Source organism: Bacillus rossius (assembly GCF_032445375.1).
Source record: "Bacillus rossius redtenbacheri isolate Brsri chromosome 4 unlocalized genomic scaffold, Brsri_v3 Brsri_v3_scf4_1, whole genome shotgun sequence".
NCBI lineage: Eukaryota > Metazoa > Arthropoda > Insecta > Phasmatodea > Bacillidae > Bacillus > Bacillus rossius.
In genome coordinates, this window is record NW_026962010.1 from 4826798 (window position 1) to 4840385 (window position 13588).

At 34.9% G+C, this 13588-nt stretch overlaps 1 protein-coding gene across 12 annotated transcripts in view; it reads left to right on the forward strand.

Moving 5' to 3' along the window:
- Positions 1–13318, forward strand: part of LOC134541618 (somatostatin receptor type 5-like) — a 719278-nt gene extending 705960 nt beyond the window's left edge. For all 12 annotated transcript variants that reach the window (XM_063385165.1, XM_063385173.1, XM_063385166.1 and 9 more), the window contains one exon: positions 8728–13318. In XM_063385165.1, the coding sequence (XP_063241235.1) occupies positions 9481–10785 (1305 nt within the window). In that variant the 5' untranslated portion in view covers positions 8728–9480 and the 3' untranslated portion in view covers positions 10786–13318. The remainder of the gene's footprint in view (positions 1–8727) is intronic.
- Positions 13319–13588: the final 270 nt, after the last annotated feature.

Genomic DNA, 13588 nt, shown 5'->3' on the forward strand with positions numbered 1-13588 from the left:
CGCTATTTGTACGCTTGCGCCGCATCTATCTCTCTTCCACTCGATTGGAACAACCATCGATTTGACTTTTTCGAGGCACATCAAACTTGAAACACTCCCATTCGTTTCCTACTTTTTCCTATCATCGTCCTATCCTTACCAGAATAACAGAGATTGGAAGAAGTTAAATAGAAAACATGTATAAAAGTTATATTTAAAATAATCTTTTCGTTAAGGTAATAAACATATTTGAATTAATGAGTTCAAATAAAAGTAATTTTATCAATTAAATTGTAGATTTCATTTCACTCCTTTTTTGTATCCATACAAAATTGTGATAATTCAATAAAAATGATTCAATTTTATTCATGAAAGTGTGCAATCATTTGATCAATGTTTTGTTTTGACGTTGTCACGTTAAACTATCGTCCGTAAACCGACTTTACAGAAAACCAATTTTTTTTTTTGTTTTATATATAACATCTCATCCCTCGGTATGAGGCATTTTGGTAGGAGTGATTTCGTGAATGGCACGGAAGTTGCATGAAACGGAAAAGTGTAACCACGGTGCTGCCATCTATGGCGGACGGCGCGGACCAAAGTTCACAAAGCCAAAGGGAAACTTTGTAGTACATATTAACTGTTTGGTGTATTTTAACAAGATGGTCAGTGTTTTAATAAATTCCTTTTCGAAAATCAGTTCTCTTTTTTTTTCGCTTTATCGGAGCCGTTTCATATTATAGTTTAAAATTTCGCTGTGAAAAATATAATTATTTTATAGTCGACGTAGATGTTCGGTCAGCGAATTATAGAAGCGGGTGAGGAAACTTAATTCGTGACCATAAATGTAGTTGAAAACACAATTGGCGTACATCTATCAAGTTTGGCGTTATTTTAAAGAATTTTACTTTAAATGTCGTGTTCGATTTTTTTTTTTTTTTTGTAGTCTATTATAAGTGCATTTGCAACATGAAAACACGTGATTTGTTTTATTTTCTGCCAGCACGACTGGTGATCGGTGACAGCTGGAGCCCGCGGTGGCGAGGCGCGCCTGTGTTCTAGCTCGCGACTGCTCTGATTGTGTTCCAAGACGTCAGCCAATGAAATCGCTCGCCCGCAGTTGGCATCGCTTCCTCCGATAATCGGGTGATTCGCCTCAGCACGCCTGCCGATGGCGATGCAGAATATCTGTTGGTATTCGAGGTTCTGGTATCGAAATTATCGACACGAATATTTCCCGATATTACTCTGCCTATGTTTTTGTATAATTGGTTTCCTCTTTGTAAATGTTCCGAAATAACGCATACGAGCCGTGTCCGGAAAGTAAGTACCATTTTTTCATTAAAAAAAATAAAGTCGTAACAAATGTTTTATTGAAAGTTTTAGTTTACTACATATCTGCGTCACATTTTCACATAGTCGCCATTCAGTTCCAAGCACTTTTCGCAACGCTCTACCAGTTTATTTTACCTCTCTTACATAGATTTTCGCCGCTTGGGTAGGTCCACTTGCTATGGTTTGTTCGATTGATTCCAGTAATATTTACTAGACACAAAAAAGACAGTCATCGATGTGGTTTTTGGGTGCTCTCCAAAACATCGGTACGCCGAATTTCAAACTTTTTGTTTTCCCGCTAGTCCACTGGCGTAGATGTTCTGTACAAGTTCTACAAACCTGATGCGGTGCCCAGGGTTTATCCTGATCACCGAGCTTAACAAAAAAGTATCCATGATAACCACTCTTTACATAGTCACTAACAGTCTTTCTGTTATCTTTTAATGTGTATTCTCCGCATATGTAGCAAAACACATCAGGATGATTTACACAACTTCTTATACTGGAACTCATTTTTTTTATTAACTTTGATCGATCCTGCGCGGCTAAAACTCACAAACTGACCTCAAATTTAGTTGAAGCGTTGAAATGAATGATGGGGTTCCCATCCTGGGGTATCCCTGTGAAGAAGTGAAGAAGTGACGAGTTAAGCAGGCGATTTTAATTATTTCTTCACTCTTATCTCAAGACGTAGAGCTGATAAAAAATAATTTCATATTTATATCCAGCGCCCCAAATATAGCTAAAATCAGTTCCAAAATCCTAGGCACCAAAAAAATAATTATTGTTCGCCTGTGTTATCTTTTCAATGGTTAAAAAAAGATGCATGAAAGAAACATTAATTAAAATATAAAATAAAGTGCCAATTTGCGTAAGAATTACCCAGTATTACTAGAAAAAAGGTATTTCATATATGCAAAAATAATCATAGCTATGTGTTGTGCAAAGATACTATGTCTTTCTTGAAAAATTATGTACAAACTATTTCTTGGCAACTGGTTTCCAAAGTGATCTTTTGTAAAAGTACGTTACATTTTTTGAAGTTATACTTCTTTAGGCGCGTCATGAAATATGATGATAGTGCATTTTTACGATGCGCTTGCAGTTTGCAACAAAAAAGAGAGAATATAAAAAGGGTACATACAAATAAAAATTTAACATGTGTTTTTAAATAATATACTTTAGTAATTGATTTTGAATGTTAATCCATATAATTAAAAAATATATATTTATTGTGAATATTAGTGGTATAAATTGTGTTTATAAACTTTTTCAAATGTATTTATATAAATGAGGTTATGTTCCCGAATGTATAATTGATTTTCATTATATATATTTACATTATTATTTGATAAATAATTATAATTAATAAATTAGGATAAACATTTAGTTTATTATTCGGTTTACATAATAAATTAAAGTAAATACTTTGATTTATTAAATCAAATTACTAATTGAATAGCCTACACATGTTTATATTAATATGTATTGAATATTGTGTATTTATTTGAGAATCTTAAATGATTTAATTTATACTTCATCAACCATATTTATATTATCACTGCAGTATTTTTATTATTTTATTTCTATTTATTATTTGCAACAAAATTAGTTTTTTTTTTTTACGACGCCAAGTAAATATCATTTCAAATGCGTGTACATAACTACACGCACCCATATTTTTAAATTTCTATTGAATCGCACTGTGTTCTTATGTCGTAGGCTATAAGTCCTACAAGGAGCAGGTTTATTTAGCCTTAGCTAGGGTGGATAATTTAGAATACTTACCGTACAAAACATATAATTTTTTCTCTAATGTTCCTAAAGTATCGATCAAACACTATCCGCATACTCCACTCCTGTTACAGGACAGTGCAAAAAATAATTGGGTAAAAGTAGGGTTTTTCGTCTAATGCATGTTAAGTCGAATGGTGACTCAACCTCTAACATTGTAGTAATGTGCGATGTTAGTCATGCGAGAGGTTAGGTTAGATAATTTACTATTGCCTGGTCACGTGAATACGTGGTTACATAGTATCCTTATATATATGTAGACTCTCACACACCCTAAAAATTAAATAAAGTGCAACTCATCCTGGATTTATATGAGCGCAGCAAACATTCCATGAAGGGTGAGACATGACGTAATTTGTTGCTATTAATATTGATGGAGATTAAGCCTCAAAATCTTTGGAATACTACGCATTAAGTATCCGCCTACAGCATAGCTTTCATACATCATTTTATTGCTCGACAGAGCATATGCTATAGCTTTGCCACTTGTTAGTGTCAACCTTCGTAATTTCATGTTTTTAATTTAATACTTCCAGTAGTCCGCTTGAAATGATAAGTTATTTATGAAGATGTGTGTGTCCTGTAATTCCAAACTTTTGATAGATAATACAAAATCGAACTTGTAGCTAGATGACGTGAAATACGCGAAGCCAAACAACTAAATATTTCTGCAGTTCAAGGCTGAAACGAATTATGTGTTTTAGAACACACCTTCATGCACACGCATGCTTTTTTTGTTGTTTTTTTTTTTTTGTTGTTAAAAGCCATGTTTTGTGTTTGTTTATGGATACAAGAAGATGTCGACACAAAAATTTAATCACCCGTTATTACGAAACATTTTGGAAAAATCAACAGAATTTCATTTATTTATTTATTTATTTACATATCTCTGTTGACCCTTATACATGTATGTAATACAATAATTGGGGTATAGAGAACGTCAATAATTGCACATATAAATTATAACAAAGATTACAAATTGATAAAAACAAATACGACATATTAACAAATCATAATCACGATACAAACATGATACAAAAAAGACAACATACCACAAAATATTGAATAACAACTACCTATAGCCTATAAATTATAAATGATTTTTAAAATAACAATATAAGTCAAAATATTCATTGATATTATAAAAACAATTCTTATGTAATAATTTCTTTACATTAACCTTAAATTTCTTTTTATCTTGGCAGCTTAATACTTTATATTGGTTAGGTAAAGAGTTAAAAAATTTTGCCAGAGGGTCAAAGGGACCTTTCTGAACAACTGATAATGATACAGAAGGTAAATGAATGTTATCATTAAATCTTGTATTATATTTGTGCACTTCATGATTCTTTATAAAGAACCCTATGTTATCAATTATGTATGACTAGCTGCCCGACCCGGCTTCGCACGGCTATACTAATGGAACAAAATTAAGCCACATCTCCCATTTACAGTAATGGTAAATAAAAAATATTCAGTGAAAATTTATTACAATGCTGTATAATGTACCGGAGAGAAAATGAATAGCACCGATGGTTTCCCGACTCGTGCACGCAACGTACAACTGATGTACCCGTACTTCGCTACGGCAGTCTACAGGCAGATCACTCTTGCGCCGCTCATTATACATGCCCCTCCTTGTGGGTACGCCACTGCCGCGTGATGCCCGTTGCCATGGAGACGCAGAAGGCATGAACAATGCAAAATTATGTTCTCATGCAGACAAAGTACCCACTTTTGCCTGGTTTTAACCACCCGTGGGATCTAATTTTCGGAAAATGTCATCCTGCGTAACATAAGGAACATTGCTGTGAAGTTTCAAGTCTGTAATATATATATATATACTTGAAAAAAAGGGCAATAAAAAAACAAATTAAACACAGAGACAGAAAAAAAACAATAGTTTAGGTTTGCGATTTAAAGTGATGAAAAGTATTTAAATACTAATTGAACTCTTATGAGGGTACTGATTACTTCGTTGTTAATATCACACGGGTGTATTTTACTTGTATGGGAAAATTAAGAATGATAAGGCATCTAGTGCGTGGCAACAATGTTAATAGGCAATAGGAAATAAACTTCTAGCGCCTGCGGCATTGTCAACACACACTTCGTACGAGTACTGCATGTTGTATCTAACCCCCTCCAACGCATTTGATTCTAAATTGGACTTTTAGTAAGGATCCCTAATGTTATTGATAATATAATATAATATAACCTATAGCCTTCCTCGATAAATTTACTATCCAACACTGAAAGAATTTTTCAAATCGGACGAGTGCTTCTTGAGATTAGCGCGTTCAAACAAACAAACAAACAAACTCTTCAGCTTTATAATATTAGTATAGATAAGTCATTGTAAATGTATTGATTAGTCAGAGAGAAAATTCTTTCACTCTCAAATAAACCTCTACAAGAGTCTCTTCACTTATAAAATAGTGAAACAGTTAATAAAAATTATTGTTTTAATATACAGTTATTCTGAATGTGTGAAATCCAAAAGAAATAAACGCATTTATTGAAGTGACAGCAACTGAAAACTTCAGTATTGCAACAGAAGAAAAATAAGTACCCATTTATCAACGAATGTGGCGTCCGATACTTGACCATATTGGATATTAATTACCATCTGAAATTTTGTTGCGCCTGAGATTTTGGTATTACTGCTAATTTATGATTTGTTTGCAAACAATTTTTCGTCGTGAAGCGGCAGTCGTGCCACAGTCAAAGCCCGGAATTAGTGATGCGCTATTTTGTGACGTTCTATTATTGCTGGTGTGACACATCAACAGCGCTAACGATGTAACAAAACATTCATCAGTGACTTATCATGAGAGAGATATCGTAACAGTGTAGAGATATCTGAAAGCTTCGAACGTTACAGTGGCCAATAGTTTTGAACTATGCGTAATGTGTTTACCAGGCTAGTTGCTATTGAATTCAAAAGTCTACTATCTCAAGAACTGATATATGTACTCTTACTATCTACAGCCACCTGGTGTTCAAAATACTGATTCTCTATGATCATGCTCTAAAAATGGAAATCACTTTACCATTTCGCACCTCTGAGGTTTAATTTATTTTGTGTATCTGGATTGAAGATACAGAACAAATAAGCTAATGTGTGATTTGGGAAATTACGCCATGATGTAAAATTACTTTAAAATTGAAAATAGTGAATGTTATAGATATTAAAATAACACTTAGCAACTAGCTTTTGAAAATTCATAAGTTTGTATTTTTAAATATATTAAGAACATTTAACCCCCACCTAATGAAAGTCAATTGAAACAACTTATAGGGAAATGTTACATACCGTTGTTTGACTGGAAAATATTTATGTAACATTTTTCTTTTTTTTTAAATCTACACTTATTTCTACTTGAATTCCATATCGTTGGATATCAGGCAGTACCTAGAGAAGAATGATTATTATTTTCACAGGATTTTTAATGGATCTATCGCTAATTGACACTTTATGGCTAAATAAGTTCGTTATATTTATATATCTATATGAAGACATTTTATATTTATTCTCTAGTTTCTTTGTGTGAAAAATAACCTTGAATAAATTTTATGAGATGTGAATACACGATAGGCCTAGGTTTCTATAAAACCGATGTCAAAATTAAAACTTTACTCTAGCAACAACTTTCTTTTATGATATGATGATTTGTCATGATTTAATTATGTTAGTTGTGTTTCGTTGGTTGGGCTGCATGCCGTTTGTGTTTCCAATTGTAATCGTGTCCACAAGTTATTAGGAATAACAAAATTTTAGATCATTTTTTAATACGAAGTTAATATATATAATTTCATATTACTGCCCAGTAGTCAATAAATTAACTATGACGAACATTCAGCTGGACATAAGCTCTTATTTATTTCCATAAGATAGGCATTGCATTACAAAACCTTGTTGTAAAAATTTTTTTTGTGTAAAATAAGTATTTAGGCAAGTTGTTTTCTCAATTAAAATAACTCAAGTTATTTTATTTTTTCTATTGTTTACTTTAAACTTTTTTTTAAATTTTGCATTGAAGTATTTATCGACACTTAAAAAGGTATTTAAAATGAAAGCAGTTTTTTTTGCATGGCATATTTTGAGAGACTTTGAAAAGTAACTCAAGAAAAGTAACATTCATACTCGGTAATTTTTTTACCTCCTAATTTTTCAAATAAACTTTTCCTGAATATCTAATATCTGATATATTTGACAAGTTTTTCTTAACTATTGGCCACATATTACCAAATATAGTGGGTAGACTACGTCTTGTACTTGTACTATGTGTTGATTGTATAAAATAGTGTAATTTAGTTTATTCTCTGAAACGTATAATATAAGCTAACTTTATTACAGTGAATTGATTGTACAAGAAAGGAATGGATGTAAAATAAAAAAAATAAAATGAATACAAATTGAATAAAGAGATGAGATTTATTTGTGCTAGCAGTTACAAGTTCCTTCACAAATGTTGGGTTCTGAATGGCTTCATTATTCTTGGTGGCGTATTTGGACGGTAGCTTAAGAAATTTTATTCGTGTTTTGTTGCTTTATGCATTTCTTGGCACTTGCATGTGTAAATGGTTTCAAAACCCAAATAGTATAAAAATTATAAAAACCCCTGGTAGAATATTGTAATTAAGGTTAACTCTACGTTAATATCAACTGCATTAAAAGCTTTCTACCAGCATAGACAAAACGTTAACGCTGTAAAATATAATGCTGTAATAAATTTGATAAGCTTTTATGTGTTAAACGTCGTATAAATAATTGATAGAAATTATGATTTATCACGCGAATATTTTACAGTTTTATAGGCTTCGATACGCTTTGTCAATGACTGCAACATGTCGTTTATTATTGGCTGTTATGGGCAAAGTAGGCTTTTTCCGCACATAATTCAGCCAATGGGGCAGCACGTTAAATGTATACATTTTTGTGATAACCGTTCGTATGCAACTTTCGTCTTCAAATATTTTATTTTTAGTACATCATGCATTAAATCAATAAATTTAGTTTTTTTTTTTTTCAAGAATCATAGAAACCTGATAATTTCAGAGTTTTGGGAAAACCCTAATTTTTAATTTATTTACGAATGCAATACTAAAAACCTATTTGAAGACGAAGACTACATATGAACGGTTAATTCTTTCAGCATATGCTAGGATTGACTTAAAATAGTTTGCCTTTTAACTTCATAAAAAACATTAAAGACTTGTTTAGTAGAAAACAAATTTTACAAACCGTTAAATATGGTTATACTACGAATTCATTTAAAATCATGTGTAAAAACAGGAAATATTAGAAGCCAAATTATTTAGGATAGTACTGCCTCAAATAATTATGCCTTGTAAAAAAAAATATTATTTCTACTAATCGTTGAAGTAAAAATAAACTGTATTGGATTGAGATTTTCTTGACCCAAAATATTTTCGCTAATAATCATATTTTCATTGATTAGATAGCATGTAAACTGATTGTTTACTATAGTTTGATGAGAGTATTAATCATATTTTTTGTGCTTAGTAATCTGTGTTCCGTGAGTTACGTTGTGTTCTTGAAATGCCCAAACGACGAGAGACACGTTATTATCATATTTATGTTTGTGCTTGCAGGTCCGGAAGAACGGACTCGTACTCCGAGGAAGTCTGCCTTGGCACCGAGTGTACTTATTCGCTGTGAGAAAACATCCAGCACTTTAACACGACACCAAACAAGCCCAGAATAAAATAAATAAAATGTTGTCTCCCGAGCTTCGGTGCTTTTGCGCTCGCTCTGAAAAGACTTGAGGTGTAAAAAAAAAAAAAGTTCAACACACTAGGACAATGTATTACCTAAAGAGGAAGCATTCAGCGACTATCTTATTTGAACATCGTTCACGCTAACTAGACAAAACATCTGTGTTTCTTTAATGCCTTAATTTCTTACTGCCACAAATTTAATACCAAATAATATAAATTTTTTGTGGTTACAAAAACCTTCGGTTTTTCAATAAACTTTTTTTTGTGATGTGACGGTCACAGTTGACCTACGAATAACTGCACATGTTTAAAGGAGCAACTGATGAGCGTATTGAATAGGATAATTATTTACATTCTTGAAATAATAATAAATATAATTTCCCACAGATATTTAACTGAAATATATTTTTGTTGCAAAGACGTTTCTAATAACTTCAGGACGGCTTCTACTACACATCATTACACTCTCACCTTCCAACGGACCAATTTTTAACCACGATCACTCCCATGTTGGCTTTTTTTTAACAATGAACGCGCGTGGGTGTCGCAGAGTTGATCAGTGCATAGGAGAAGTCAGTGGAGATCATTTGGCGGCGCTGGCCTCCAGGTCCTAGACTGCAGCGCGCGATGGCCGCGATGGTGACGGCGTGGTCGCCCGCCGACTACAACGCCTCCTCCACCACGGACAGCTTCCTGGACGACGCGAACACGTCGGCGCGCGCCAACGCGTCGGCGATGGACCGCGAGTGCGACACGGACCAGCCCACGCTGCTGCTCATCACCCAGGTGCTGTACGCGGCCGTCTGCATCGTGGGGCTGCTCGGCAACAGCCTCGTCATCTACGTGGTGCTGCGCTTCTCCAAGATGCAGACAGTCACCAACATGTACATAGTGAACCTCGCCGTGGCGGACGAGTGCTTCCTCATCGGCGTGCCCTTCCTGCTGGCCACCATGAACCTGCGCTTCTGGCCCTTCGGCAACATCATGTGCAAGGCGTACATGACGACGACGAGCGTGAACCAGTTCACCAGCAGCATCTTCCTCACCATCATGAGCGCCGACCGCTACATCGCCGTCTGCCACCCCATCTCCGCGCCCAAGATCCGCACGCCCTTCATCTCCAAGGTGGTGTCCGCCTCGGCGTGGACCGCCAGCGCGCTGCTCATGATCCCCATCTTCATGTACGCCAACATCATGGAGAGCGAGAACAACATCAGCTGCAACATCCTGTGGCCCGAGAGCGAGAACATCAGCAGCCAGACCGCCTTCACGCTCTACACCTTCATCCTGGGCTTCTCCATCCCGCTCATGCTCATCTCCGTGTTCTACATCCTGGTGATCAGGAAGCTGAAGACGGTCGGGCCCAAGAACAAGTCCAAGGAGAAGAAGAAGTCGCACCGCAAGGTGACCAAGCTGGTGCTGACGGTGATCACGGTGTACGTGTTCTGCTGGCTGCCGTACTGGCTGACGCAGGTGGCGCTGATCTTCACGCCGCCAAAGCAGTGCCAGTCGCGGGTGTCCATCACCATCTTCCTGCTGGCGGGCTGCCTGAGCTACTCCAACTCGGCCATGAACCCCATCCTGTACGCCTTCCTCAGCGACAACTTCAAGAAGAGCTTCCTGAAGGCGTGCACGTGCGCCACGGGGCAGGACGTGAACAACGTGCTGCACATGGAGAACAGCGTGTTCCCGCGGCGGCAGCACCGGCAGGGCGGGTCGGAGCGCCAGCGGCCCGCCAGGACGGCGGCGCTGGAGGCGGGCGGGGGCGGCGAGACGGGCCCGCTGGTCAGCAAGGCGGACAGCTCCGTCACCACCATGACCATGACCTCGCGCTCCAACATCACCGCCAGCACGGACGCCAAGGACACGGCCGGCAAGGACCCGGCCGCCGACACGGTGCTCAAGAACGGCCAGCAGCCCACCCGGGTGTAGACTTGTGCTCTGCAGTGTCGCCGGCAGCTGGCGCGCGAACACTTCAGCCCGTGATGCCCCTGCGCTAACAGTGCCGGAATATTCCACTGTTCCCTTACTTCAACCACTGCATACTTAAAGCATAGTTTAATTATTTTTTAAAAACTGATACCAAATCACAACATAAATTATTTTCTTTGCTTATTTTTTTTCTTCCGGTCTTACTGTCAACGCTACGGAATCCGAGATTATATTTTGGAAAGTGAAACAAACCGTTTGACTGTATCGCGAGGAAATGTGATGATCTCAGGGAAGATAAACATTGTAAACAGGGTATCCGACAGATTGCAGTCAACTTGTTCGTCAGATTTTTGAGGCTTGAAACGAATTAAAAATAATAAACTTGTGGAATTTGTACTGAGTTTATGAGGCTTAATTTATGTGAGATAGCTTTACGAACAAAATTGATAAATTTTGGCTCGTTTGTTATATGATTGCATATTTTTAAAAGTGATATTTGGTTATATATTTATTTTAAATGTGTGTCCCATTTCCCAGGTGGAAAATAGAATTTATGCGAACACACTTTGTTGTAATTACTTAACTATAGTGGTGTGAAATCAGTTTTTTCTGAACGAAAACATTTCTAGTGTTGCTACTGCAAATCAAATAAACATATACTGAAACTTAGCTAACAGTTACTAAGGCGTTCACTTATTCATATCAAAAACTCTATCAAAGTTTCCCTTTTAAAGTGTATTATTTTGTAACTATTTTGTAAACTTGTGTAAGTAGTAAACACTCAAGGTAACAAGCAAAAAACAATTTTTTTTGGAGATTGAACTTTTGGTACATTTATAATTCAGTAATTGGGTATTTGAAAAATGTGCATCAGCTATTTCAAATATAAATCATCTAAGAAAGCATTGAATTCGTGTTTGCTGTGGTAAACTATTAAAAATAGAACAATGATTATTTGTTGCAGCTCATTTTACGTCTAAAATGTTTATATATTTATTAGTAAGTGAGAATATTTTCAAATATATATATTCTTTTGTGATTCAGAACATCTGAATAATTAATCTGAAAGCTTACACAGTAGAATACATCAGCAGTTATTGAACATGTATTATTAAATTTATTGCATAAAAATGCAATAGTCTAAAGTTTTTTAGTTAATATTGTCAAACGTATTTTTTTAAGGAATTTCTGAAACAGTTCTTCGTATTTAATTCCAAAAAAATCCTTTTAATTTTTTAGTAATATCTTGGGTTAGTTAGTACTCCTGCCGTCTTCATAATGTGGCTTTCTTTAAATATTCCATCTGAAATTTTAGAAATATTTATGTGTTAAAACAAACATTGATAAGATGTTATGGCGACAACAGAAAGTTTAGCCAACGGAGCCGCGAACCATCTCCATTGCCATGAAATATGATAAGTAAGATTTTTTTACTTGAGCCCGTAAAATCTTGCTACCATATTTCACATTTTCATAGGCCTAAATAACATGTAATCGTTAGATTAACAGACTCATGAAATATTATAAAACCATTCAACTTGGTTGTATTTTAGGGTCAATTTCGTTGTAAAGCGTGATTCAAATAGAAACTTAAACGTATTTGTTTTTACATTATTTTGAATTTTAACTGCATGTTCTGTCGGAGTTTAAAAAAATGTCTCATTGGGGTATAAAAAAAGGGTACGTAAGTGTTCTGGTAACCATTTTTAGTTTGTATCATACAAGTAATGTTGTCACATTTATAGTCAATATCTATAACTAAAGCATGCTTACGTGAAAAGTTTGTGTTGTATGTGAAAGATTTCCTTACGTAAATAGGCACTTCCTTGGTCACATTTTGCACGAACGTATTTTTCAAATTAATTTTGCACGTGAACACTTTTTGTTTACTTCCTGACAACAAAAATATGTACGAATCGTCAAAATGCAAATACACTCATATCTACTACCTGTACGAAAATTGTAAAGTAGAAAATTAATATTTTACTTTAGGTTAAAGGAAACTTCTTACATTTTAAAAATACTTTCCTGTCAAATGTAGATATTTTAGTAAGCGTTATTTTTTTTATGATATGTCACATACATGCAATTTAATCATTTTTGCCACCTACAGTTGTCTGTACTGTGTATTCATGTAAACGTTAAAAAAAAATTAAGAACACGTTTACAGTACCTGTTCTGTAGAGAATATTGATGTAACAATTTCACTTAATTTTGGAGGAAGGATAATATTTTTAATTTAGTTTATCAGTGTTTAAATGTAATTATTTTGCTATACAAATTTTTTCTTTGTATAAATAGTAGCAAGCCAGTATATTGACGTAGTTTTCATGTTTGAATAATAGAGATTAAATTTTTCTTTGTTTTATTATTTTGTATGAAGTACCTATGGAAAGAAAACTTGTAACGAAAATGAAATGTTATTACAATTCACTCTTCTTTTCAAGAAGTGTCGTCCAGTTCGATGTAAAAAGTGTCATGTCCTGACGTTATATCTATTTAAATAATAAACGTTACACAAAGTGGTTGTTAACAATGTGTTATTTCTTTATTTACAACTGCAATCAAAAAGTAAAAAAAAAAAAAAAATTTACAGTTCAAAAAGTTGGTGAAATGTCTCCTAAGATGTACATCTGTGAAAAACTCAAGATCTTGATAGTATAAATATTCCTAATTTATTGTTTGGTTTAATGATACCCCTTCTTTATGCCCGTGTTCTAATCTAGCAGTGTTTTAGATAATTAAGAAACTAAACCTAAGCTTTGATTAAAACTTCACCCACAACCATGCCTCAATGTAACAT